The sequence below is a fragment of the Rhinoraja longicauda genome, chromosome 19, assembly GCF_053455715.1.
Source record: "Rhinoraja longicauda isolate Sanriku21f chromosome 19, sRhiLon1.1, whole genome shotgun sequence".
Taxonomy (NCBI): Eukaryota; Metazoa; Chordata; class Chondrichthyes; order Rajiformes; family Arhynchobatidae; genus Rhinoraja; species Rhinoraja longicauda.
The window spans coordinates 11,467,595-11,492,957 of NC_135971.1; the positions used below are offsets into that span (position 1 = coordinate 11,467,595).

General features: G+C 47.3%; 1 protein-coding gene across 1 annotated transcript; it reads left to right on the top strand.

The window, feature by feature from the left end:
• The first annotated feature begins 4,267 nt into the window (after positions 1-4,267).
• Positions 4,268-19,419, top strand: LOC144602837 (E3 ubiquitin-protein ligase TRIM11-like). The gene is made up of 8 exons (XM_078415957.1): positions 4,268-4,681; positions 4,772-4,867; positions 9,449-9,682; positions 11,059-11,081; positions 11,179-11,297; positions 14,638-15,221; positions 16,185-16,379; positions 19,267-19,419. The coding sequence occupies exons 1-8, from the start codon at positions 4,268-4,270 to the stop codon at positions 19,417-19,419; spliced, it is 1,818 nt and encodes a 605-aa protein (XP_078272083.1).
• Positions 19,420-25,363: the final 5,944 nt, after the last annotated feature.

The following is a 25,363-nucleotide window of genomic DNA, read 5'->3' on the forward strand; positions in this document are numbered from 1 at the left end:
AGCAACTCTACCGCTGCGCTACCGTGCCGCCCTTTCGGGGGGATGTGAGAAAGAACTTTTTCACCCAGAGGGTGGTTGGAGTCTGGAACTCACTGCCTGGGGTGGTGGTGGAGGCGGGAACACTCACAATGTTTAAGAGGCATTTGGATGGGCACTTGAAATGCTACAACATTCAGGGCTACGGTCCAAATGCGGGAAAATGGGATTAAAATGAGACTGTGTTTGGTAACGGGCGGCGCGGACACGAAGGGCCGAAGGGCCTCTTTCTGTGCTGTAGGATTCTATGACTCTTTGCTCCTATACTCAACTCCACTTGTCACAAAGGCCAACATTCCATTAGCTTTCTTCACTGCCTGGTGTACCTGCATGCCAGCTTTAAGTGACTGATGAACAAGGACCCAGATCTCTTTGTACTTCCCCATTTCCTAACTTGACACCATACAGATAATAATCTGCCTTCCTGTTCTTACCACCAAAGTGGATAACCTCACATTTATCCACATTAAATTGCATCTGCCATGCATCCGCCCACTCACACAACCTGTCCAAGTCACCTTGCATCCTCATAGCATCCTCCTCACAGTTCACACTGCCACCCAGCTTTGTGTCATCCGCAAATCTGCTAATGGTACTTTTAATCCCTTCATGTAAGTCATTAATGTATATTGTAAATAGCTGCGGTCCCAGCACCGAGCCTTGCGGTACCCCACTAGTCACTGCCTGCCATTCTGAAAGGGACCCATTTATCCCGACTCCTTGTTTCCCGTTTGCCAACCAATTTTCTATCCAGGTCAGCAACCTGCCACCTATACCATGTGCTCGAATCTTGCCCACTAATCTCCTACGTGGGACCTTATCAAAGGCTTTCTGAAAGTCCATGTACACTTCATCCACTGGCTCTCCCTTGTCCATTTTCCTACTTACATGCTCAAAAAATTCCAAAAGATTAGTCAAGCATGATTTCCCCTCCGTAAATCCGCTGACTCAGACCGATCCTGTTACTGCTATCCAAACCTTTTTCAGATATGATACTGATGACAAATGATGATCAACCTGAGTTATTAACTCCGTTTCTCACTCTACAGACGCTAACCATCCAGCTGAGTATTTCTCGGATTTTATTTTTGATTTTTAGCATCTCCTTATTCCTTCTCTCCAGAGATGTTGCCTGACCTGCCGAGTTACTCCGGCACTTTGTGTCTCTCCGTCCAAACCTTTCCTGTCTGTGTGTCTGCCCGAATTTCTTTTCATTGTTGTCCATTTGGGAATGCTTGTGCCTCTGATGGATATTAGGTTGCCATCTGTACGGAGTACGTGTGTTCTCGCCGTGACCTGCGTGGGTTTTCACCGGATGCTCAGGTTTCCATCCACACTCCAAAGACGTGCAGGTTGTGGGTTAATTGGCTTCGGTAAAATTGTAAATTGTCCCTACTGTGTGTGGGATAGTACTGGTGTGCGGGATCGGTGGTCGGTGCGGATTCGGTGGGCCGAAGGGCCTGTTTCTGTGCTATAAAGTGGAAGATAATAAAGAGGACGAAGGTTGGACTTTTTTTTTCCTTCCATCACAGTGAGGAATGTGGGAAATCCGCTGTGGTGGATGTTTATGTTAACTTCTATGTAATTCTGTGTCTTGATATTTTTTTGTCTGGCTATATGGTAATTCGCATATCACTGTACCTTAATTGGTACATGTGACAATAAAAGACCTTCGACTCTAAAACTTACTGAAGCTTACTTGGAGAATTTAATCATTTTAAACTAACTCTTGTTCACACCTTATCTTTTTTTCTGATTATTGTGTAATCAGGATCTGTGATGCCATCTGCCAGCCTGATTCTCTCCTCACTTACACCTCAATCATCCCCTCTAACATCTTCAGAATTTAAACTCAAAGCTTGTCGCCGACTGATTGCTGAAGATAGACACAAAATCTGGAGTATCTCAGCGGGACAGGCAGCATCACTGGAGAGAAGAAATGGGTGACGTTTCGGGTCGAGACCCTTCTTCAGACTCAATCTTCGGTTTAAACGAGCATCTGCAGTTCCTTCCAACGCACGGGTCGATTCTGACAGTTTGAAGATGGGTCTTGACACGAAACGTCACCCATTCCTTCTCTCCAGAGATGCTGTTTGTCCCGCTGAGTTACTCCAGCATTTTGTGTCTGTCTTCGGTTTAAACCAGCACCTGCAGTTCCTTCCTACACATAGCGACTGATTACTGTTCACTTCAGCTTTGATGGCAACCGGTATTATGGAAGCAAGACCCCATGGCGCTGATGGCGGCGGCAACCCGAGACCCGCTGTTGAGGCGGCTCCTCATCCTCCTCCACCACCCTCTCCCCCTCCCTCTCCGCCGGTCCAGCAGAGGCGGCACCGACCCCGACCCCGCCCGGCAGCGGGGAGCGGCGGCGGCTGCGGAGAGAGGCGGCCTTGGAGGCCCGGAGTGGAGGAGGAGAGAGAAATGGAGGGGTGAGGGAGAGGAGGAGAGAGAAATGGAGGGGTGAGGGAGAGGAGGAGAGGGAGTGGAGGAGAAAAAATGGAGGGCTGAGGAGGCGAGGGAGAGGCGGGGTGAGGGGCAGGAGAGGGATGAGGGAGAGGTGGAGAAGAAGGAGAGGTGAAGAAGAGGAAGGGAGGGTGAGGAGGAGGTGCAGGGAGAGGGAGAGGATGAGAGGGAGTGGTGGAGAGAGAGAGGGGGATGAGAGGGAGTGGAGGAGGGGTGAAGGAGAGGAAGAGGAGGGATGAGGGGGAGGAGGAACTAGAGGTGAAGGGGTGATTCGGAGGTGTCCTCGTTGTTCAGGAAACGGGGCTTCAACTCCACTCCGCGTTGTTGTCCAGCCTCACTTACCCCCTCTGGCAGCTTGTTCCAGACACCCACGACCTTCTGTGTGAAAATGTTGTTCCTCAGCTTCCGATTAAATCTTGCACCTCTCACCACAAACCTGTGTCCTCTTGTTCTCGATTCCACTGCTCCGGGTAACAGACTGTGCATTCACCCTGTCTATTCACCCCTTGATCTTATGCACTTCAGCCTCCTGCGCTCCAATGAATAAACCCTTCCCTGCCCAACCTCTCCCTTTCGCTCAGACAATCAAATCCTGGCTCCATCTTCGTGAATCCACTCTGCAGATGTTTCCAACATTTTATCCTGCCTTACACTGTCCCAAGCGCTACTCTCCGCTTCCATTAATATTCAGGACAGTTTAATGTGTAACTGCCCCCTCTCTGTGTTAGTGAGTGGGGGGACCCTCCATAGTTTCCGCGGGTGGATTTGTCCCCTTCCTTTAAAATGGTCGTAACGATGGTGACCCTCGGGTGCTCTGGCCGGCGCTCCTCTTCCCAGAGGAAGGCAGACATTGATGGTGAAACTCACCAGCGCCTTCAGTGCACCTGCACAACCATTGGCCGTCTGAGGAGAAGACTGTTTGAGGATCAGGACACAATTCGCAAGTCCTCAATCATTTTGTCACACACCTTCTGTCTTCTCATCTCTGGCCTTTGTCCAACCGTCTGCCTATCAACGGCAAAACCCGCCTCTCGCAATGTAATCAGTGTTTTGGGGGAACAGTAGGTGTAATGATGCCATTAAAATGCAGAATATATCTTATCTATCAATTCACAGATTTTAGTTATTTTTCTTTTTAAATGTTTCTGCAAGTTTCTGCTACTAAAATGCCGCCATGACCTTCTACGGTTTAAAGGTCCGAAATTCCCGGAATGGCGGGACTGTCATATGTTGAAAGACTGGAGCGACTAGGCTTGTATACACTGGAATTTAGAAGGACGAGAGGAGATCTTATCGAAACGTATAAGATTATTAAGGGGTTGGACACGTTGGCGGCAGGAAACATGTTCCCAATGTTGGGGGAGTCCAGAACCAGGTGCCACAGTTTAAGATTAAGGGATAGGCCATTTAAAACTGAGATGAGGAAAAACGTTTTCAGTCAGAGAGTTGTGAATCTGTGGAATTCTCTGCCTCAGAAGGCAGTGGAGGCCAATTCTCTGAATGCATTCAAGAGAGAGCTAGATAGAGCTCTTAAGGATAGCGAAGTCAGAGGGTATGGGGAGAAGGTAGGAACGGGGTACTGATTGAAAATGATCAGCCATGATCACATTGAATGGCGGTGCTGGCTCGAAGGGCCGAATGGCCTCCTCCTGCCCCTATTGTCTATTGTCTAAGAATGTAGTGGTCTATCTTGGTCCTCTAGTATCTTTGATCAGCAGCTGCGCGAAAGGGAATGCGTTTTGAACCAGGAAGAGGCGGAGTTAAAATGGCTTCGAAAGACCAGGTCGAGAGTTTAACCGAGGAGATAATTTGTCCCATCTGCCTGGATTTCTTCACCGATCCGGTGTCACTGGAGTGCGGGCACAACTTCTGCCGCTCCTGTATCACACAGAGTTGGGACAGGGAGGGGAGAAACTCCTGCCCGGAATGTAGAGAGCAGTTTGCAGACCGCACCCTCAGGGTGAGTCGGGCCTTGGCGAGATTGGCTGAGAAAGCTCGAACACTGAGCACTGAACATCGGACAGAGAAGGAAAGTAAACTTCACTGCGAGGAACATCAGGAAGAACTAAAGCTGTTTTGTGAAACTGATAAGAAGCTGATCTGTGTGGTTTGTGCAGCTGGGCGGGAACACAAGTCTCACAGCTTCATGCCGGTTAAAGAAGCTGTTGAAAACCACAAGGTAAAAACAAACTCGTTTTTAATCACATCATTTTAATTACATTTTTTCTGTTCAACCATTTAATTTTCTGATTCCCAAACACAATTCCAGGGTCAGGTGAAATCTTCCATCCAGTCTCTCACAAAAGATAAATCAGGGATCCAGCAAATGGAGCAGCAACAGAAAGAGAAGATTTCTGGAGTTCTGGTGAGGCTTTTAAGTTTCGATTTCCTGATCTTGTGCAGGTTTGATCTCTGTGATGCGTGTAATAACAGGGCAGCGCAATGACACAAGTAGTGCTGCTGTCTCCTAGTTCTGGTGAGCGGGTTCGATCCTGACCTCGGGCGCTGCCCGTGTGGTTCACGCCTTCTCCCTGTGACCGCGTCGGATTCCTTCCACGTCCCCAACAAACATACTAGAGGATTTATTCACAAGATGCTGGAGTAACACAGCATCAGGCAGAGAGAAGGAATGGGTGACGTTTCGGGTCGAGACCCTTCTTCAGACTGATGTCGGGGGTGGGACAAAGGAAGGGTATAGGTGGAGACAGGAAGATAGAGGGAGATCTGGGAAGGAGGAGGGGAAGGGAGGGACAGATGAGCTATCTGAAGTTGGAGAAGTCGACGTACATACCACCGGGCTGCAAACTGCCCAGGCGAAATATGAGGTGCTGCTCCTCCAATTTCCGGCGGGCCTCACTATGGCACTGGAGGAGGCCCATGACAGAGAGGTCAGACTGGGAATGGGAGGGGGAGTTAAAGTGCTGGGCCACCGGGAGATCAGTTTTGTTAATGCGGACCGAGCGCAGGTGTTCAGCGAAGCGATCGCCGAGCCTGCGCTTGGTTTCGCCGATATAAATAAGTTGACATCTAGAGCAGAGGATGCAATAGATGAGGTTGGAGGAGGTGCAGGTGAACCTCTGTCTCACCTGGAAAGACTGTTTGGGTCCTTTGATGGAGTTGAGGGGGGAGGTAAAGGGACAGGTGTTGCATCTCGTGCGGTTGCAGGGGAAAGTGCCCGGGGTTGGGGTGGTTTGGGTAGGAAGGGACGAGTGGACCAGGGAGTTACGGAGGGAACGGTCTCTGCGGAACGCAGAGAGGGGAGGGGATGGGAAGATATGGCCAGTGGTGGGGTCCCGTTGTAGGTGACGGAAATGTTGGTGGATGATATGTTGTATCCGCTGGCTGGTGGGGTGGAAGGTGAGAACGAGGGGGATCCTGTCCTTGTTGCGAGTGGGGGGGGGGGGGGGGGGGAGCAAGAGCGGAGCTACGGGATGTAGAAGAGACCCTAGTGAGAGCCTCATCTATAATGGAGGAGGGGAAGCCCCGTTTTCTGAAGAACGAGGACATCTCGGAAGCCCTAGTCTGAAACACCTCATCTCTGTATACTAGAGAAGCAAGATGAACCACTCCGTCGACATCTCGTATAGTGAAGTGTAGTACGCAACGGAGAGGAACGTCCGCAATTTTAGTAAGCAAAACCCCATTTTACATCATTCAAAAATGCACTTCAGAAACAAGGATAACATTTTTTATTTCTGTCATTCATGGTAAGATTAACGTCATTTTGTGTGCGGGATATTCAGGGTTGCACTGTTTCGCATATCACCTAACCAATGAAATGATCAGGTCTTGATTTTTCCAGCACTTCACCTCCCCCCCCCTCCCCTTGTCTGAAGAAGGGTCCCAACATGAAACATCACCCATCCTTTTTCTCCAGAGATGCTGCCTGACCCGGTGACTTACTCCAACACTGAGTCTATTTGAATTGGATTCAAGCTTCTGTATCACGTCAAGCAGCATTGGTCATTTTAGAGACTGTCAAGGGTTTTAGACAATAGACAATAGGTGCAGGAGGAGGTCATTCGGCCCTTCGAGCCAGCACCACCATTCATTGTGATCATGGCTGATCATGCTCAATCAGTACCCCGTTCCTGCCTTCTCCCCATACCCCCTGACTCCGCTATCCTTAAAAGCTCTATCCAGCTCTCTCTTGAATGCATTCAGAGAATTGGTCCCCACACCTTCTGAGGCTGAGAATTCCACAGATTCACAACTCTCTGACTGAAAACGTTTTTCCTCATCTCAGTTCTAAATGGCCTACCCCTTATTCTTAAACTGTGGCTCCTTGTTCTGGACTCCCCCAACATTGGGAACATGTTTCCTGCCTCTAACGTGTCCAACCCCTTAATAATCTTATACGTTTCGATAAGATCTCCTCTCATCCTTTTAAATTCCAGTGTATACAAGCCTAGTTGCTTCATTCTTTCAACATATGATAGTCCCGCCGTTCCTGGAATTAACCTAGTAAACCTACGTTGCACGCCCTCAATAGCAAGAATATCCTTCCTCAAATTTGGAGACCAAAACTGCACACAGTACTCCAGGTGCGGTCTCACTAGGACCCTGCACAGCTGCAGAAGGACCTCTTTGCTCCTATACTCAACTCCTCTTGTTATGAAGGCCAACATTCCATTGGCTTTCTTCACTGCCTGCTGTACCTGCATGCTTCCTTTCAGTGACTGATGCACTAGGACACCCAGATCTCGTTGTACGTCCCCTGTTCCTAACATGACACCATTCAGATAATACTCTGCCTTCCTATTCTTACCACCAAAGTGGATAACCTCACACTTATCCACATTAAACTGCATCTGCCATGCATCCGCCCACTCACACAACCTGTCCAAGTCACCCTGCAACCTCATAGCATCTTCCTCACAGTTCACACTACCACCCAGCTTTGTATCATCTGCAAATTTGCTAATGGTACTTTTAATCCCTTCATCCAAATCATTAATGTATATTGTAAATAGCTGCGGTCCCAGCACCGAGCCTTGCGGTACCCCACTAGTTACTGCCTGCCATTCTGAAAGGGACCCATTTATCCCCACTCTTTGCTTTCTGTCTATCCATGTCAGTACCCTACCTCCAATACCATGAGCTCTAATTTTGCCCACTAATCTCCTCTGTGGAACCTTGTCAAAGGCTTTCTGAAAGTCAAGGTACACCACATCCACCAGCTCTCCCCTGTCAATTTTCCTGGTTACATCCTCAAAGAATTCCAGAAGATTAGTCAAGCATGATTTCCCCTTCGTAAATCCATGCTGACTCGGAACAATCCTGTTACTAGTATCCAACTGATCAATTCACCAATTCAAATTTTCTTGGCTTCAAGTATAAAGTTCAATGTATTTTCGAATATATTGTGGATACAGTAGAGTTCTATTGTTTGCAAATGCCTAATCTCTGCTTCCATGACTTTTTAAAAATAAAACAAAAAGAGATATAGCTGGTGGAGGTGAAATTGAAATTAACTGAGCAAGCAAAGAAGAACAGTTCATTAAATATGATCAATTGGCCAGATACAGACAGAGTGGATCTCTCGTGCAAATATTCTATCAGTAACATCCAAAGTTTAAAGATCACGAAGCAGCATCTCGTCAAGATATAGCTATAAATGTCAACTATCAACTTATCCAAGAAATTGGAAAAAAATAATTGTTTGCAAACATTTCATGTACGAAGTTATTGCAGAGAGTTGTGAACACATCCCAGTCTGGCACACAGAATCTGCTTCCTAAAATGGCGCTGAAATTTACCCATGACCTACTACAGTTTTTAGAGTCGAGTGGTCCATCTTGCTCCTCTAGTATCTTTGGTCCCCAATACAAGCTGGTTCAATGGTCAATCGGTGACTGTAAATCATCCCTGCGAATGTTTGTGGTGGATGAATGAGAATTAATGGGTACGTGAAAAGGAATAGGCAGCAGGGAATTAAAGTCATAAGGAACAAGAGTAGAATGAGGCCATTCGGCCCATCACATCTACGCCGCCATTCAATCATGGCAGACCTATTTCTCCCTCCTAACCCCATTCTCCTGCCTTTTCCCCATAATCTCTGAAACCTGTACTAATCAAGAATCTAACTATCTTTGCCTTAAAAATATACATAGCCTTGTGTGGGAAACTGTTCCACAGATTCACCACCCTCTGACCAAATAAATGTTTTGTCATATAACCATATAACCATATAACAATTACAGCACGGAAACAGGCCCGTTCGGCCCTACCAGTCCATGCCGACCACTTTCTCTGACCTAGTCTCATCTACCTACTCTCAGACCATAACCCTCCAATCCCCTCCCATCCATATACCTATCCAATTTACTCTTAAATAATAAAATCGAGCCTGCCTCCGCCACTTCCATCATTTTCCTAAAAGAGCATCCTTTAATTCTGAGGCTATGACTTTGAGTCCCGGATTCTCCCACTAGTGGAAACATCCTCTCCACATCCATTCTATCCAAGCCTTTCACTATTCTGTATGTTTCAATTAGGTCCCCCTCATTCTCCGAAACTTCAACGAGTACAGGCTCAGTGCTGACAAATGCTCATCATAGGTTAACCCACTCATTCCTGGGCTCATTCTTGTAAACCTGGTCTGGACCCTCTCCAGAGCCAGCACATCTTTCCACAGATATGGTGCCCAAAATTGCTCACAATATTACAAATATGGCCTTACCAGCGCCTTATGGAGCCTCAACATTACATCCCTGTTTTTGTATACAAGCCCTCTTGAAATAAATGCTTTCCTTACTATCCATTCGACTTTCAGATTAACGTTTTGGGAATCCAACACCAGCACTCCCAAGTCCCTTTGCACCTCCGTTTTCTGGATTCTCACCCCATCTAGAAAATAACCTATGCTTTATTCCTTCGCCAAAAATGCACAACTCCACACTTTGAGATATTGAGGAAATATTGATCTTCACCTTTCATTTCACAGGAACAGTCACACAACCTTCAGTCTAAGATCACATCCCAGTTTGCTGAACTGCACCAGATTCTCACTGAGAAAGAGCAGCACGTCCGGGCAAATATTCGGGAGGAAGAGAAGAGGATTCTAAATGTAATGGAGAAAAATCTTCAAGAAATTGAGGAGAATTTAAATTCCATTCAGGAGGAACTCTTTAAGTTGCAGCAACAGATGGATCAAAAGGACAGTGTGATGTTTCTGAAGGTGAGTGGTTTCACTACAGTCTGGTGAAGTGAAAGTGCAGTCACAAAATGGTGGGTGACATTTCTGAAATGAATGCTGTATTTACCAGTAATTCAGAACGGGGTAAATGTTTCATATGTTCCAGTTGTTGTTGTTCCCAAACTAATTGGCCTCCCGCGTAAACTATGAGATCTCAGGACTGCCTGGCCGAAATGTAGAGTGGTGTTTGTATTCTGTGGTGTTCAGAACTACGACGGGTGATCCTAATCTGAACCCAAGGACCACGAATGGACAGAGGGCAGTAAATCTCTGGGACTCTCCAACCAAGAGACTGAGAGGTTTAACCTGTTAAACGTATTTATACCAGAGGAAGATACATTTTTGAACATTCAGGGAACTGAAATCAAAGGGAATAGGACAAAGCAGAGGAGTTCAGTCCTGGGCTGGATCAGCCATGACCTCATAGTGGGGATTAACATCAAAATCTAAAACATGGCGCACACAGCAGATTGATCATCTACATCCGGTTCCCATCATCAGTGGGCGGTCACCTTGGGGGAATTTGCTCTGTTTGTTTTACCCACCTTTGTTCACCATGGAATGACATCCCATTCTACATAATAGACATGCCATTTGGTCCATTCTATCCAGTCAAGATTTCTGCTCCACTCAACATCCCTCCCATCTACTCACCACACCCGGTTACAATACCCCGAATTCCGGGAGTGCTCACGTGTTTATCCCGATCGCCCTTAAATTATCTCTGCTGTTGGCTTCAGTCCCTCCAATGCAAGTGAGGTCCATGTTCTCATGACTGCATTCCTTTCAGTATTTGTATTCAAGAGAGAGCTAGATAGAGCTCTTAAGGATAACGGAGTCAGGGGGTATGGGGAGAAAGCAGGAACGGGGTACTGATTGAGAATGATCAGCCATGATCACATTGAATGGCGGTGCTGGCTCGAAGGGCTGAATGGCCTCCTCCTGCACCTATTGTCTATTGTCTATTGTTGAAGACCGCGTTACATGTCAGCTTTGATTTTTGCTCTCTCATCGATTAGAGATATTATTTCATCCTCACCCATTTAAATCCACCGATAAACTTAAATTCTATCTCTTCACTCCTGACATCTTCTCCAGATAAACTCCCACGACCTGCCCAGTCTTTGCATTGAGTTCCATCCTCTCAGTTATGGCGTCATTCTCATGAACATTCCTCATGCTTTTCCCCATCGTTCTACGTCTCGACGGCAATGTCCGCTTTCTATCTTCATGACAGCGGTGATAAGAGTTGGGAAATGGGAATTATCAGATGGTTGTAGAAATGTGGAGAAATTCCCGCTGTCGGGATGAGGACGGTCCATCTCAGTCAATTGAGATTTGTGTTTTATTTCTTTCAGGAGGAAGCTGGTCGCAATCGAAGGTAGGACATGCTCTTGACGGAAACATTGTAAGGTTTTGTTGAACAGTCCAATATATTTCTAACACTCAGTTTATAACCAGCTGTTAAATATTTGCAGAGTTGGTGATGAAGCCAAACCACAGTCGGTGGTAGATGATAACTTGCTGATTGAAAAGTTTGAAACTCCTTTTTTGTACAACATGGTATTGGCAGAAACATCTGATGCCATCAAGCAAGGTAAAGCTTGTAAAGCTTATACTTTTTCCATTGTTCTTGTTTCTGACATCTTTAAGCAATGTGTAGATGCAAACATTAATGGTATTTTGGACTGAAGGGAAATTGAAGATTTGATCTTCCACCAAACACAGCTGCAGAAAAGCATGACAGAGTCAGAGAGCTGTGTCACACAGAAACAGGCCCTTTGACTCGACATGACCATGCCAACCAAGTTGCCCAACCGAGCTTGTCCCACTTGCCTGAGTCCGACACATATTCTTCCAAGTCTTTCTGATCCACGTATCCACCCAACTGTCTGTAAAAGGTCGTCATTCTACCTCCCTCCACCATTTCCTCTGTCAGTTTGTTCCGTACATACACAACGCATTGACTGAAAAGGCTGCTCCTTTTTACTGTTTCCACTCTCACCTTGAACTGATTCACTCTAGGTTTAGACTCTCGTACCTTGGGTAAAATACTGTGGCTATTCACCTCATCTGTGCACCTTATATAGATCTTATACACAACTGCTAAAGCACCCTGATGGGCTCCAAAGACAAATGTCCCTGCCTGTCCAACGTCTCCCTTCAGACCTGATGAAATTGTCGTAGATCGTTTTGCACCCTTTCCAATTTACAAACAACCTCATTGTGTCAAACGCTGTATTTAATATCCTGACCTATGAAAGCATGAGCGATAAACACATTCTTCACCTCCCTGCCTGTCACTGTTGCATCTTCCATGGCACTGTGTACCTGCACCCCGACATCTCTCCGTGCTATAAAGCTCCCCGTTTACTCTATGTCCTGCCCTGGTTTGTCTCAGTAAAGTGCATCGCCTCACCTTCACATGAATAAATCCCACCTGCCGTTCCTCAGCCCATTGGCCCAGTTCACAGGGATCCCATTTACTCTCAGGTAACATTCTTCACTCTCCACAATGTCACCAATTTTGCTTCCATCTGCAAGCTGACTAACCGTGCAACCTACATACACACCCAATCGTGTATATAAACAAGGAACAACAGTGGACTCTGTCTCCAGTCTGGAAAAACAACCCTCTACCAACATCCTCTGTCTGCGACCTTCAGGTAATGTTGTGTTCCATCCGCTAGTTCGCCCCGGATTCCATGAGATCCAACCTTCCAGAGCGGCCTCCCATGCGGTGTGTAGAAGTTGCATCTCTCGGAGGGCAGTGAATATCTGGCATGTTGTGCCCAGGGTGGTGGTAAAAAGCTGAGTTGTTGGATATGTGCAACTTGGCTACAAATAAATATTTGATAGATCAAAAATATAAGATAATGGGGAACTCACACAAAAGAGGAATTGGTGCCAGCTTAGATCAGCCATGATCACATTGAATGGAGGGGCAAGCCTGAGGAGCAGATCCTAATCCTGCTCCTGTTTTCTTGTGTTCCTTTCCTCCTGTGTACCGACAAATTGACAGACTTGACACAGAGGAAATGCCGCAAAGATTAACAATATTTGTCCCTGGGACAATGAGTTTGTTGTGCGGGGTGAGATTGAGTCTACTAGGCCTGTGTACTCGAGTGTTTCAGTGTATTAGAGGAGATCTCAGTGAAACACAGAGTCCTTACAGGGCTCAGTGGGCTGGATGCAGGGAGGATGGTTCCCCTGTCAGAGGGGTCTGGAGAGCGGGCACTCTCTCAGAATGTGGGCTGCACCGTGTAGCACAGAGATAAGGAGACATTACTGCACACAGAGACTGGGGAACAACCCTGCACCGGTGGCTGTGGAGACTCAGTCATTCAGTGCTCTTGGAGCTGAGAGCCGTGGTTGTCCATTACAGAGTCTGGCCCTTCGGCCCATTGTGTCCATGACCATCTTTTCCCAGTTATACTTATCGATTTATCCATATTCCATCGGCATTCTTCTGCACCTCACCTATTTAAGTACCTCCAATATATTGATTATATCTCACTCCACCACCTCCTCTGTAGCATGTTCCAGATATCACCCACTCAGTGTAAATCCATGTACTAAACCTCTCGTTTGTTTGTTTGTTTGTTCCGGAACTACAGCCAAAACGGTGCACGAAAGCATGACGACTTTAAGCCCACCTTACTCACCGTCATCCCTTTGGTGCTAATGGAAGAAGTTTCATTGAAATCGGTGTTATATTTTTTAAGTTATTCGCATTTTTAAGTTTAAATCTATCTCCTATGGAGGTAGGGGGGATGGAGGGAGAGGGGGAAGTGAGGGAGGAGGGGAGGAGGGGAGGAGAGGGTGCTGCACCAATGCAGGAGATGTTTGGGCCCTCTTGGTCTAGTAAAACCTAAATCTCAGATATACTTTAAAATTCTTTGCTCTCAGAATATACCTGCACTCTCGTGATTTGATATCCCTGCACGCGAATAAGGTTTAGATAATTACCCTGCACCCTGCTGCACACTTTGTCAACCTTCACCACGATCCACAATTTTCGCTTCCTCCCCAAACTTACTAATCACACCTCCGACATTCACATCCAAGCCATGATCATATAACATAAACAGCAAAGGTTGCAGCACCGATCTCTGCTGCACACCACCAGCCACAGACCTCCAAGCAGAAAAATCATCCTTCTACCGCTACCTTCTACCTCCAACCACCAAGCCAATTGTGGATCTATTTCACCAGCTCGCCTTTGATCCCACCTGCCTTCGCTTTCTGGACCAGCCTTTGCACGCGGAACATTGTCAAGTCCCTCAATGAAGTTCATATATTGGTTCACAATGAGATCAGTGTGTTAGTTGTACACACCCATCAAATCCACCCTTTGAATCCGCTCACTTTCAACGACCCCACAACCACAAGTCTCCACCCATTCTGTCCAACACCCGATGATTCAACCTCTGCTTCCTTCCATGGTCCAAGCCACCCCTCCCTCTCCCTCATCCTCCACTCTAAGAAACAGGGGCAGGTCATCTGGCCCCTTGTGTCTGCCCCCTTTCACTGTGATCATGACGAGCTCACCGCGCACCTCTATAAACTCCACAAATTACCGCTAACCTCAATATCCTCTTGCTCCGATCTGCCTCCATATGTGAGTCCCCCCCCCCCCCCCCTTCGGTTCTCCTTCACCACCGCAATCTCGCAATCCTCCTCACTCTCCGCATTCGTCCTCCCCGTCCACCCTCCCCCACCTCACGAAATTCCCCTCTCCATCTCTGGATTAAAAACCCCAGGAGAGATGTCTGTTGTCCACCCGATGTGGTTGTGGGTGAAACCCCGGGCAGGGTTTCAGTTGTCCGCCCGCCTGTGCCTGAGGCCGAGCGGCCTCTCCCCCGGTCCAGGGGCCGCGCTACCCGAGTCTCCCCCCGACCCCCGGGGACTCTCTGATTCTCTGCTTCTCCCCCCAGTCTCCGTCACCCTGGATGTGGAAACAGCGCATCCGGAGCTCGAGGTGTCTGAGGATCGGAAGAGGGTGAGATGGACCGGGACCCGGAGGAGTCTCCCTGACACCGGGAAGAGGTTCACAGGCTGGGAGTGTGTGCTGGGATCGGAGGGATTCACATCGGGGAGACATTACTGGGAGGTGGAGGTGGCGGGGAGTCGGGGCTGGAGTCTGGGAGTCGCCGCAGATTCTGTTGAGAGGAAGGAATGGGCCAGATTTACCCCGGAGACTGGAGTCTGGAGCATCAGGTGGGGGGGTGACGGGTTTGTTGCATTCACCTCCCCTCGATCCCGTCTCCCCGCCCGTCCCATCCCCGGGAGGGTGGGAGTTTATCTCAGTTACGAGTCCGGGACAGTTTCATTTTACGACGCGGACACCAAGTCACATCTCCACACCTTCACTGGGAATAAATTCACGGAGAAACTTTATCCTTTCTTCGAGACTTGGGATGAAAACCACTGGCTCCGGGTGTGTGAAAGGGTCGGGTCCCGGGACCGGCGTCAGGAGCGGGGCTCAGGGGCTGCGGTGCAGAAACCTGGTGGACAACAGGTCGGCGCTGAACGGCTCCCATTTAACCCCCAAATTCCGGGTCGTAAAAAACCCAGTGAGCGCGGAAATAAAACCAGGGGGAATGTAAATGTGGGAAGAGAGAAATAAACAGCAAGTGGAATCAGAGCTGTCGATCCGTTCATTTTAACGCGTTAACCGCGTCCGGCAACGGAACAGAAATTACTTTTGTGAAAATATTTTTTAAATGTAATGGCATTGGACCCTTCTGGTCAAAAGTTGTTACGGTATTATTAACTCCGTTCAATGACTAGTTCAATGTAATAGATACATTTCATGTTACTTCAGTGATTTGGAAAATGTACACAACCATTGACACACACGACAAGCTAATTGAAAGATCGCGCATTGTTGCATCGCGCAATGATGTGCATTGTTGCTTCTAATACTGTCATTGAAATAAACTCAAAATTACTTGCACTGTACAGCTTGCTTTTGAATTCTTTTGAAATCTGCTGAACGGGGAGACAGCAGTTCTGTTTGCTTTAGTTTAGATTGGAGATACAGCACTGAAACAGGCCCCTCGGCCCACCGATTCCGCACCGACCAGCGATCCCCGCACATTAACACTACCTTACACACACTAGGAACAATTTGCACTTATACCAAGCCAAATGACCTACAAACCTATACCTCTTTGGAGTGTGAGAGGAAACCACAGAACAGGCAGCTCACGGGGAGAACGTACAAACTCTGTACAGACAGCACCCGTAGTCCTGATGGACCGCAGATCACTGGCGCTGTGAGGCAGCAACTCTACCGGTGCCACCCCTTAATCTTTTGAACTGTGTTATTGAGTTGTCCTTTCAACAAATTGGCGACTGCATTCCCTACACCTTCAACAGTGGCAGGTTTTCAGTGACAGGGAGGTGGTGGTTGAGGGGGACCCGTGAACCACTTGCCCTGTGGTTGACCGCAGGGGAACCACCTCTGTTGGCGCCGCAGGTGCATTTGTCCCATTTCTTTAAAATGGCCGTCATGATGGAGACCCTCCGGTCCTCTGGCCGGCGCCCCTCTTCCCAGACGAAAGCAGACATCGATGGTGAAATCCACCAGCTCCTACTGCGCGCCTGCACAAAGTTTGGCCGTCTGAGGAGAAGAGTGTTTGATGAGCGGATCTCTAAAGTTCCACAAATCTCGGTGAACGCTGCCCTGGGAATGAGAAGCACAGGTTCGGACCCCGACTGGAGAATCTGGTCTATTTCCCTTCACCAAACACAAGGAATGAATCGGGAGGCTTCGGGAAGGTTTAGATATTTGCTGGAAAGGTTTTGGAGATGACGGGGTTCAGGTTCAGGATAAGACCGGAGAAGAGTGTTTGCTTCTCCGGGGAACATAGATAGGGGCTGTCGGGAGATTTGACAGAGGGGTTCAATTTCGGATCCGGAACAATGGGGGCCAATGATCTTCCCATCTGTGGCGGTCGGTGGGAGGAGCAAAGACCACACCGATTTCAACAGAGACGCAACCAGGTGGCGAGTAAAGTTGGGCCGAAGGGCCTGTTTCCACGCTGCATCACTCCATGACTCTGTGACTCCAACAAGGGGAATATGATGGAAAATGACCTGCACTGACATTGGAAATTCAACAAATTCGATCCCAGGCTTTCGATGCGGAATGTTCACCGCCCCCCACTGTCACTCGTGAGCGGACAAACCTAAATACTCTGGCATAAAGGTTAATGGATCCTATAATTTTTTTTGGTGTTTTTTTTGTCATTGTCGTTCTTAAATGTACGTTTTGTTTTATTTTTAATTCTGTGTATGTGGGGGGGGGGGGGGGTGGTGGGGGGGTTGGGGGAAACCTTTTTTTCAATCTCCTCCTCAACGGAGATGCGACCTTTACCGTGTCGTATCTCCGTTCGCGCTACGGCCTAACATCGTGGAGTTGGCGGCCTCCAGCTGGGATCGACCTCGAAGACTCCGGTCGCAGGGCCTGGACTTACCATCTCGGAGGCTTCGGTCGTGGGCCCTGCAGACCGCAACATCGGGAGTTCGCAGGTCCCTGGCTGGCGACCGGCTTTTGGGAGCTCCAGCCGTAGCAGCTTCGACCGTCCCGAAGCGCGAGGTACGATCGACCCGCCCGCAGGCCCTTCATCGCCCTGCGTGGCCTGGCCGCAGCACTTTACATCGCCCGGTGGGGGCTCAGGACTCTCATCGCCCTGCGTGGCTCGGCCGCGGCACTTTCAATCGCCCGGTGGGGGCTCAGGACTCTCATCGCCCTGCGTGGCTCGGCCCTGGGACTTTACATCGCCCGGTGGGGGCTTCAAGGGGTTGGGAGCCTCGACTGCCTCGTGGCGCCACGGGAGAAGAATGAGGAGGAGATAAGACTTTGCCTTCCATCACAGTGAGGGTATGCCTAGAGCAATCACTGTGATGGCTGTTTTGTGTAAAAAATTGTATCTGTGTGTCTTGTGCTTTTTGATGTCTGCTGCCGGACCCTGACGTGAGAGGACGCTGGCGTTGAGTATTCGCCGCTTTTCCGTCAGGATAGTTTGTCTGTTTGTCTCTATGTTAAATGTATTTGTAAAGCGCTTTGAGCATGTGATAAGGCGCTATATAAAATAAATATATTATTATTATTATTATTATAACACAATTTATCAAGCGATGCGCCGCGTCTCCAAATATAGATTGACCTGAAGACTGGCGCACGAGAGACGGGTGCACTGTTGTGGATTAAAATAAGACCGGAGAGAGGTCTCCGTCCATCCTGATCCCGGGCTGGGAACGGAGATGCGGGCGGCGGGGTCCACTGCCCAACGCCTTCTCAGTTACACCCGAGGCCTCGTTAGCACCGGGCCCCGACCATTTATCATCGAGTCCAACTGCACGGACGCAGGACTTTCGTCCCAACTTGCTCGTGTCGACCAATATGCCCCATCTACACTCGTCCCAGCAGCTCTCGTCTGGCCCATTTCGCTCTAAACCTTTCCCATCCCTGTACCTGCTCAAATGCCTTTTAAACATGGTTGTAATGGCAGTTTCTATACCATCTCGAAACCCCACTTCAATAGCCATTACTTCTCGGGGATGAAATGTAGTTTTAGCTTACGCACACGTCGCACCCTGATATGACAAAACGAATCTTCCAAACTTCTTTTCTTCATTAATTGGTTTTATTAAAGTAGCACAAATCATAGAGTAATTCATCAGTTTCCGTACTTTATCAACTGTTTCTTCTTCAAGCAATATCTATAAATTCTTGCAGTTATTACCGTATGGTTCTTACAAATATAGCTGGTGCGAGCGCATGGTACGAGCGCGTGGTAAAGAACTGTATGCTCACCATCCTCCGAGTCTAAACGGACCCACAACCTCTGTCGACACACTAGCCTCCTCCCATCTAGACACTCCCAATTACGCATTAAGTCACACCCACAAGCAGGCAAAAAAGACATAAACTAGAAATATTAAAACATAGTCATAACACAATGACAATAACTGAATTAAGAAAAAATGGCTCCTACATACCGGCCCCTAATTGTTCTGCGTATATAACGAAGCAATTACTAATAGATATCAAAAGAGCTATAAAAGCTTACTGTTCATCCAATAACAAAACAATACGCATTACATATACATCAGCGTACAAATTTCTTTCGCAATTCTTCAATCTTCTCCTTCACCTTCCAGAAGCAGGCATATCTTGGTTATTGGTCTTACCAAAATATTGTCATTAGTTTGAAGTCGTACCGTACGCACAAACCCTTTAACGTCCGGCATAATCTCCATTATCCTGCCCATCAACCAAGAACCTCGTGGTGCAGTAGAATCAACCACCAAAACGATAACACCTGGAATAAAATTTCTTCTCACTCTCAACCATCGTTGACGTTCCTGAATTAAAGGTAAATATTCTCGTGTCCACCGTTTCCAAAAAAGGTCCGCCATATACTGCACCTGCCTCCATTTGCGTCTAACATACAAATCGTCCTTTGGAAAGAGCCCAGATGGTAGCACTGGCATTTCATTAAAATGGCCGTCATGATGGAGACCCATCCTCTGGCCGGCGCCCCTCTTCCCAGACGAAAGCAGACATCGATGGCGAAATCCACCAGCTCCTACTGCGCGCCTGCACAACGTTTGGCCGTCTGAGGAGAAGAGTGTTTGATGAGCGGATCTCCAAAGCTCCACAAATCTCGGTGAACGCTGCCCTGGGGATGAGAAACACAGGTTAGGACCCTCGACTGGAGAATCTGGTCTATTTCCCGTCACCAAACACAAGGAATGAATCGGGAGGCTTCGGGAAGTTGCAGGAGATATTTGCTGGAAAGGATTTGGAGATGACGGGGTTCAGGTTCAGGATAAGACCGGAGAAGAGTGTTTGCTTCTCCGGGGAACATAGATAGGGGCTGTCGGGAGATTTGACAGAGGGGTCCAATTTCGGATCCGGAGCAATGGGGGCCAATGTTCTTCCCATCTGTGGTGGTCAGTGGGAGGAGCAAAGACCACACCGATTTCAACAGAGACGCAACCAGGTGGCCAGGTGGCGAGTAAAGTTGGGCCGAAGGGCCTGTTTCCACGCTGCATCACTCCATGACTCTGTTACTCCAACAAGGGGAATATGATGGAAAATGACCTGCACTGACGTTGGAAATTCAACAAATTCAATCCCAGGCTTTCGATGCGGAATGTTCACCGCCACCCACTGTCACTCGTGAGCGGACAAACCTAAATACTCTGGCATAAAGGTTAATGGATCCTATAACACAATTTATCAAGCGATGCGCTGCGTCTCCAAATATAGATTAACCTGAAGACTGGCGCACGAGAGACAGGTGCACTATTGTGGATTAAAATAAGTCTGGAGAGAGGTCTCCGTCCATCCTGATCCCGGGCTGGGAACGGAGATGCGGGCGGCGGGTTCCACTGCCCATCGCCTTCTCAGTTACACCCGAGGCCTCGTTAGCACCGGGCCCCGACCATTTATCATCGAGTCCAACTGCACGGACGAAGGTCTTTCGGCCCAACTTGCTCGTGTCGACCAATATGCCCCATCTACACTCGTCCCAGCAGCTCGCGTCTGGCCCATTTCGCTCTAAACCTTTCCCATCCCTGTACCTGCTCAAATGCCTTTTAAACATGGTTGTGATGGCAGTTTCTATACCATCTCGAAATCCCACTTCGATAGCCATTACTTCTCGGGGATGAAATGTAGTTTTAGCTTACGCACACGTCGCACCCTGATATGACAAAACTAATCTGCCAAACTTATTTTCTTCATTAATTGGTTATATTAAAGCAGCACAAATCATAGAGTAATTCATCAGTTTCCGTACTTTATCAACTGTTTCTTCTTCAAACAATATCTAGAATTTCTTGCAGTTATTACCGTGTGGTTCTTACAAATATAGATGATACAGGCGTATGGTACGAGCGCGTGGTAAAGAACTGTATGCTCACCATCCTCCGAGTCTAAACTGATCCACAACCTCTGTCGACACACTAGCCTCCTCCCATCTAGACACTCCTAATTACGCATTAAGTCACACCCACAAGCAGGCAAAAAGTACCATCGTGTGCCTTGCCGAAGCATATCATTCTGGATCTTGTTCTGATTCAAGCCTTTAAGCGCTTCTCTCAAATCCCTTTCCGCTCCAACAAAATTTGTACCATTATCAGATCTTATTGAAGGAACCTGACCTCGTAGACAAATAAATCTTCGCAATGCGTGAATACAGGAATCTATGTCCAGTGTACATGCCATCTCAAGATGCACCGCTATACCTGCCATGCAAGTGAAGATCACACCATTCCTTTTCACCAGACATCGTCCTCTCTTAACCTCAACAGGACCGAAATAATCAACTCCTACCTCTGTAAATGGAGGATTATCAGGTCGAATCCTTTCCAGAGGCAAGTCTGCCATCTTTTGTTCACAAAATCTTCCTCGCTGACGCTGGCACGCAACACAATTCTTTATAACCTTTCTTGCAGCGGAGTTACCTTTGACAATCCAATATTTCCTACGAAGTCTCGACAACATGTGATTTCTTCCTCCATGTCCGATCTGTTCATGAATAAGCCGTAACAGCAATGTTGAAATAAAAAAGTCATTTGAGAGAATAATAGGATGCTTAGCTTCTTCAGGCATCGATGGTTTACTTAGGCGACCCCCTACTCTCAGAAGTCCTTTATCCAGCATCGGGTCAAGCCTGTATAAATGACTACTTCTTTTAGCACCATGCTCACCAGCTTGTAATGCTGATAGCTCATCCTTATATTATTGTCTTTGACAAAAAGAAATAATAGCATTTTCTGCATTGAAAAGATCATCTGAACATAAGCACTGTCCCCGGTATGATACCTTAAAAACTTGCATCTCTTTGTCCACCTTGACTTTCAACTTGTCAGGATCCGTCTCCAAACTACTCATAGCAGTCCGAATCTCCTTTCTCTTATGAGACCACTGCAAAAGCATCGTTCTTAATTTAAGAAACCAAGCCACCACAGTCGTCAATCTATTCCATGATGAAAAGTAAGTAATTAGATAGTTTGTGGAATCTAGCGGATCCTTACTAATGACATTCACTACAATGTCTTGTTTGACCTCTGGATCATTGGTAAGGATTTCAGTTTCCAGCTTAAACTTTGGCCATTCACTGTCTGGTCTACAGAGAAACTCTGGCCCGCTGATCCATCTCTTATTACTTAAGAAGCGGTCCGCTGTTAATCCTCTAGACGCCTCATCCGCAGGATTCTCCTTGGTATTAATATACTTCCACTGTGATACCTTAGTAGCATGCCTTATTAAAGAGACCCTGTTTGCTACAAAGGTTAGGAAACGTTTGTTTTCATTATTAATGTACTTAAGCACTGTCATGCAATCAGTCCAAAAAGTAGACTCCACCAGCTCAAGCTGCAGCTCCTTATGCAGCAATATGTCAATTCTAACGGCTGAGACTGCGGCTGCAAGCTCCATCCTGGGAATCGTCATTTGCTTCAATGGCGCCACTCTGGCCTTTCCCATTAAGAACGCAGTATGTACTTCACTGTCATCATTTTCCAATCTCAAATACGAAACAGTACCATAACCACTTTCACTTGTGTCAGAAAAGTGATGCAGCTGTGCAAATCTGATTCGACCAAAGTTTGTAGGCTTCATACACCGGTCCACTCTGAACTCCGAGATCTTGTTGAGATCTTGTAACCACTCTGTCCATCGCTGAGAGACGATTTGCGTTATACTCTCATCCCATCCAAGTTTCTTCTCACAGAGATCCTGCAAAATTAACTTGGCTGGTAGTGTAAATGGTGCAAGAAATCCCAAAGGGTCGTAAACAGAAACAATCACAGACAGGATGCCCCGTCTTGTACATGGTCGATCCTGAATCGAGATTCTGAACTTGAACACATCTGTTTCAACGCACCAGTGCAATCCCAGTGCTCTTTCCATGGGCAGATCGTCCTTATCCAAGTCCAACTCCCGAGTCTCCTTAGCTCTGTCCTCCGGTGGACTAGTTTCCAGTACAGCACGGCTGTTGCTGATCCATTTCGTTAGCCTGAACCCTCCCTTATTGCAAAGGGAAGTCAAGTGTTTGACCATTTGAATCGCTTCTTCTTCCATCGTCATAGATTTTAAACAATCGTCCACATAGAAATTGCTCTTTAATGTGTTTGTCACCTCTTCTGAAAAGTAAGCTTTATTATCCTCAGCGGTTTCCCTCAATGCGAAGTTTGCACAACTCGGCGATGACACTGCTCCGAAGAGATGTACCTTCATCCTATATTCAACAAGATCTTGTTGTGCATTACCGTCCGGCCACCATAGGAATCGCAAGTAGTCAACATGTTTTTCCGACACCTTGACCTGATAAAACATTGCTTTGATATCTGCCATCAAGGCTACCGGCTCTTGTCTGAATTTGATAAGAACTCCGATGAGTGAGTTCGTTAAGTCTGGACCCTGTAACAGCTGACAGTTAAGTGATTTACCCTTGAAAACCGCAGCACAGTCGAAGGCCACTCTTAATGTTCCCTTCTTTGAATGATACACCCCATGATGTGGGATATACCAAAGTTCTCCATCACCTCTATTCAGCTGGTCTTCCGGCACTCTTTCTGCATAACCATTATTAATCATTTCCGAGAGGAAAGATGTATATTCATCATGAAATTGAGTATTCTTACCAAACCTGCGTTTCAGATTCTGAATACGTTGTTCTGCAATGCATCGGTTATTCGGCAGACTAAGACCTTCTTGTTTAAAGGGTAGATCCAGGCAATAGTGACTCTCTATCATCTTTACTGAGCGACCCATAATTTCCAAGAATTTCACTTCTTCTCTGGACATTTCTTCTGATTCCTTGCCGGCTCTTTCATTGAAGTCGTGATTATATTGCTTAGTCAACAACTCCTCTAGGTTTACGATAGATATCCAGTTGACAGCAGCACAGTATAATTATTCCCCTTTCTGCCTTTATTATTCTTTCTTGGGGAGCCACAGATAACCCATCCGAGAATGGTTTTCACAGCAAACGGACCACCTTCTTGACTGGTAATAACCCTTCTAGGTTCTAATGCTTCAAAAGCATTCGTTCCGATAAGTAGGTCAATACTTGAGTTTATTTTGGGTAATTTTACATCCTTCAAGTAAGGCCACTTTTCCAAGTCCTCTTGCTTAGGTATGTTCGAATGAGAGACGGGTATAGTCTCTTGTGTAAACACATCAGATATCTGTATAAAGTTGTCTTCCTCCAGACTAGCTATCTCCATGCTTGTGATATGATAACTATCGTGTTATTTCGGACCATTTATGATGTTCAAGAGAAGCTTAACCTTTTCTCCTGTAATATCCAGTTTCCTCATCAAGCTTTCTGTGCATAAGGTAGCGGAACTCCCACTGTCCAAAAAGGCATATGTTTGCAACACTGTATTCCCTTCACTGCTTCTTACCTGTACTGGCAGGATGGTGAAAGTACAGACTTCTACCCCGGCCCCAATATGTGCAGTTAACTGGGGGGGGGGGGGGGAAACAACGTCACTCGTGGCCGGCTTCTCTGTTTTTTCCACTTGCTCCGGCATCGCGTCCGTATTCCTCTGCCCTTCTTTTCTACAGGTATTACGGTGGCAGCTTTCCTTAGGTTCTGATCTTCCCCTGCCCTTAGTAAATGTAGAGTCTTTAACAGTTGCTGATTTGGGATCTTGAATATTCCCATAGCGTAGGTCTGACATTAAATGTACTTCTCTTTCCATGAAATTCACTAAGTCGAAAAGCATTGCCCCCCTGGCTTCGACCTCCCATATCAGTCCAGCTTTATCTCTCCATTTCTCTCTCAGCCTATTGGGCAGTTTCAGGACGATAGCCTTCATATTACTAACAATGTTCATCTCTTCCATGTGGCTGCCATTTGTCATGGAATTACAACACCAACTGGGAAACATTGCAAACTCATGCAACGCCTTCACATCTTCCGCCTTAATAACTGGCCAAGCAAAGACCTTTTTCATGTATGCGTTAGCAATCTTCATTTTGTCACCAAAATGCTCTCCAAGCAATCTTCTTGCCTTTCGATAGCCCGCATCCGCAGGCAAATATCAGCAACTCCTAACAAGCAGCTCCGGTTTATATAAGGCAGAGATAGCTAGATTTCTGAATAGTACGGGTGTCAAAGGAAATGGGGAGAAGGCAGGAGCATGGGGTTAGGAGGGAGAGAAAGATCAACCATGATTGTGTGGCTGTGCGGATGAATGGCCCAATTCTGATCCTATCACTTATGAGTAACTCTATTTAAGGTGCGTTAGGAGACTTCAATTTGTGTCTCTGGGTTCCTCATTCAATAAATAAATCGCTGCCTCAACACCTCACGCCGACTGCCAGTTGCTGCCTCGAGTTCGCCAGTTTCTGTGGAATTGCGGCCCTTTAGTTAACAATCATGCTTAAAACCGGGATTACGACTGGCCGGCCAATGTAACGTTACACAGCGATGTAGTTCATTGTCACGTGAACTGAGGTACAGGGAAAAATCATTGGGGAAGCTCCCGGCAGGCGCCGAGGAGTCGTCTGGAGAGGACCCAGCGGCGGTGTGGACGGGGCCGGTGGTCGAGGACCGACGCCGGCGGTCGAGGACAGGCCTGCAGAGGGCGCCATGAGGTCGACAGGCTCGTGTGCGTGCAGAAGGG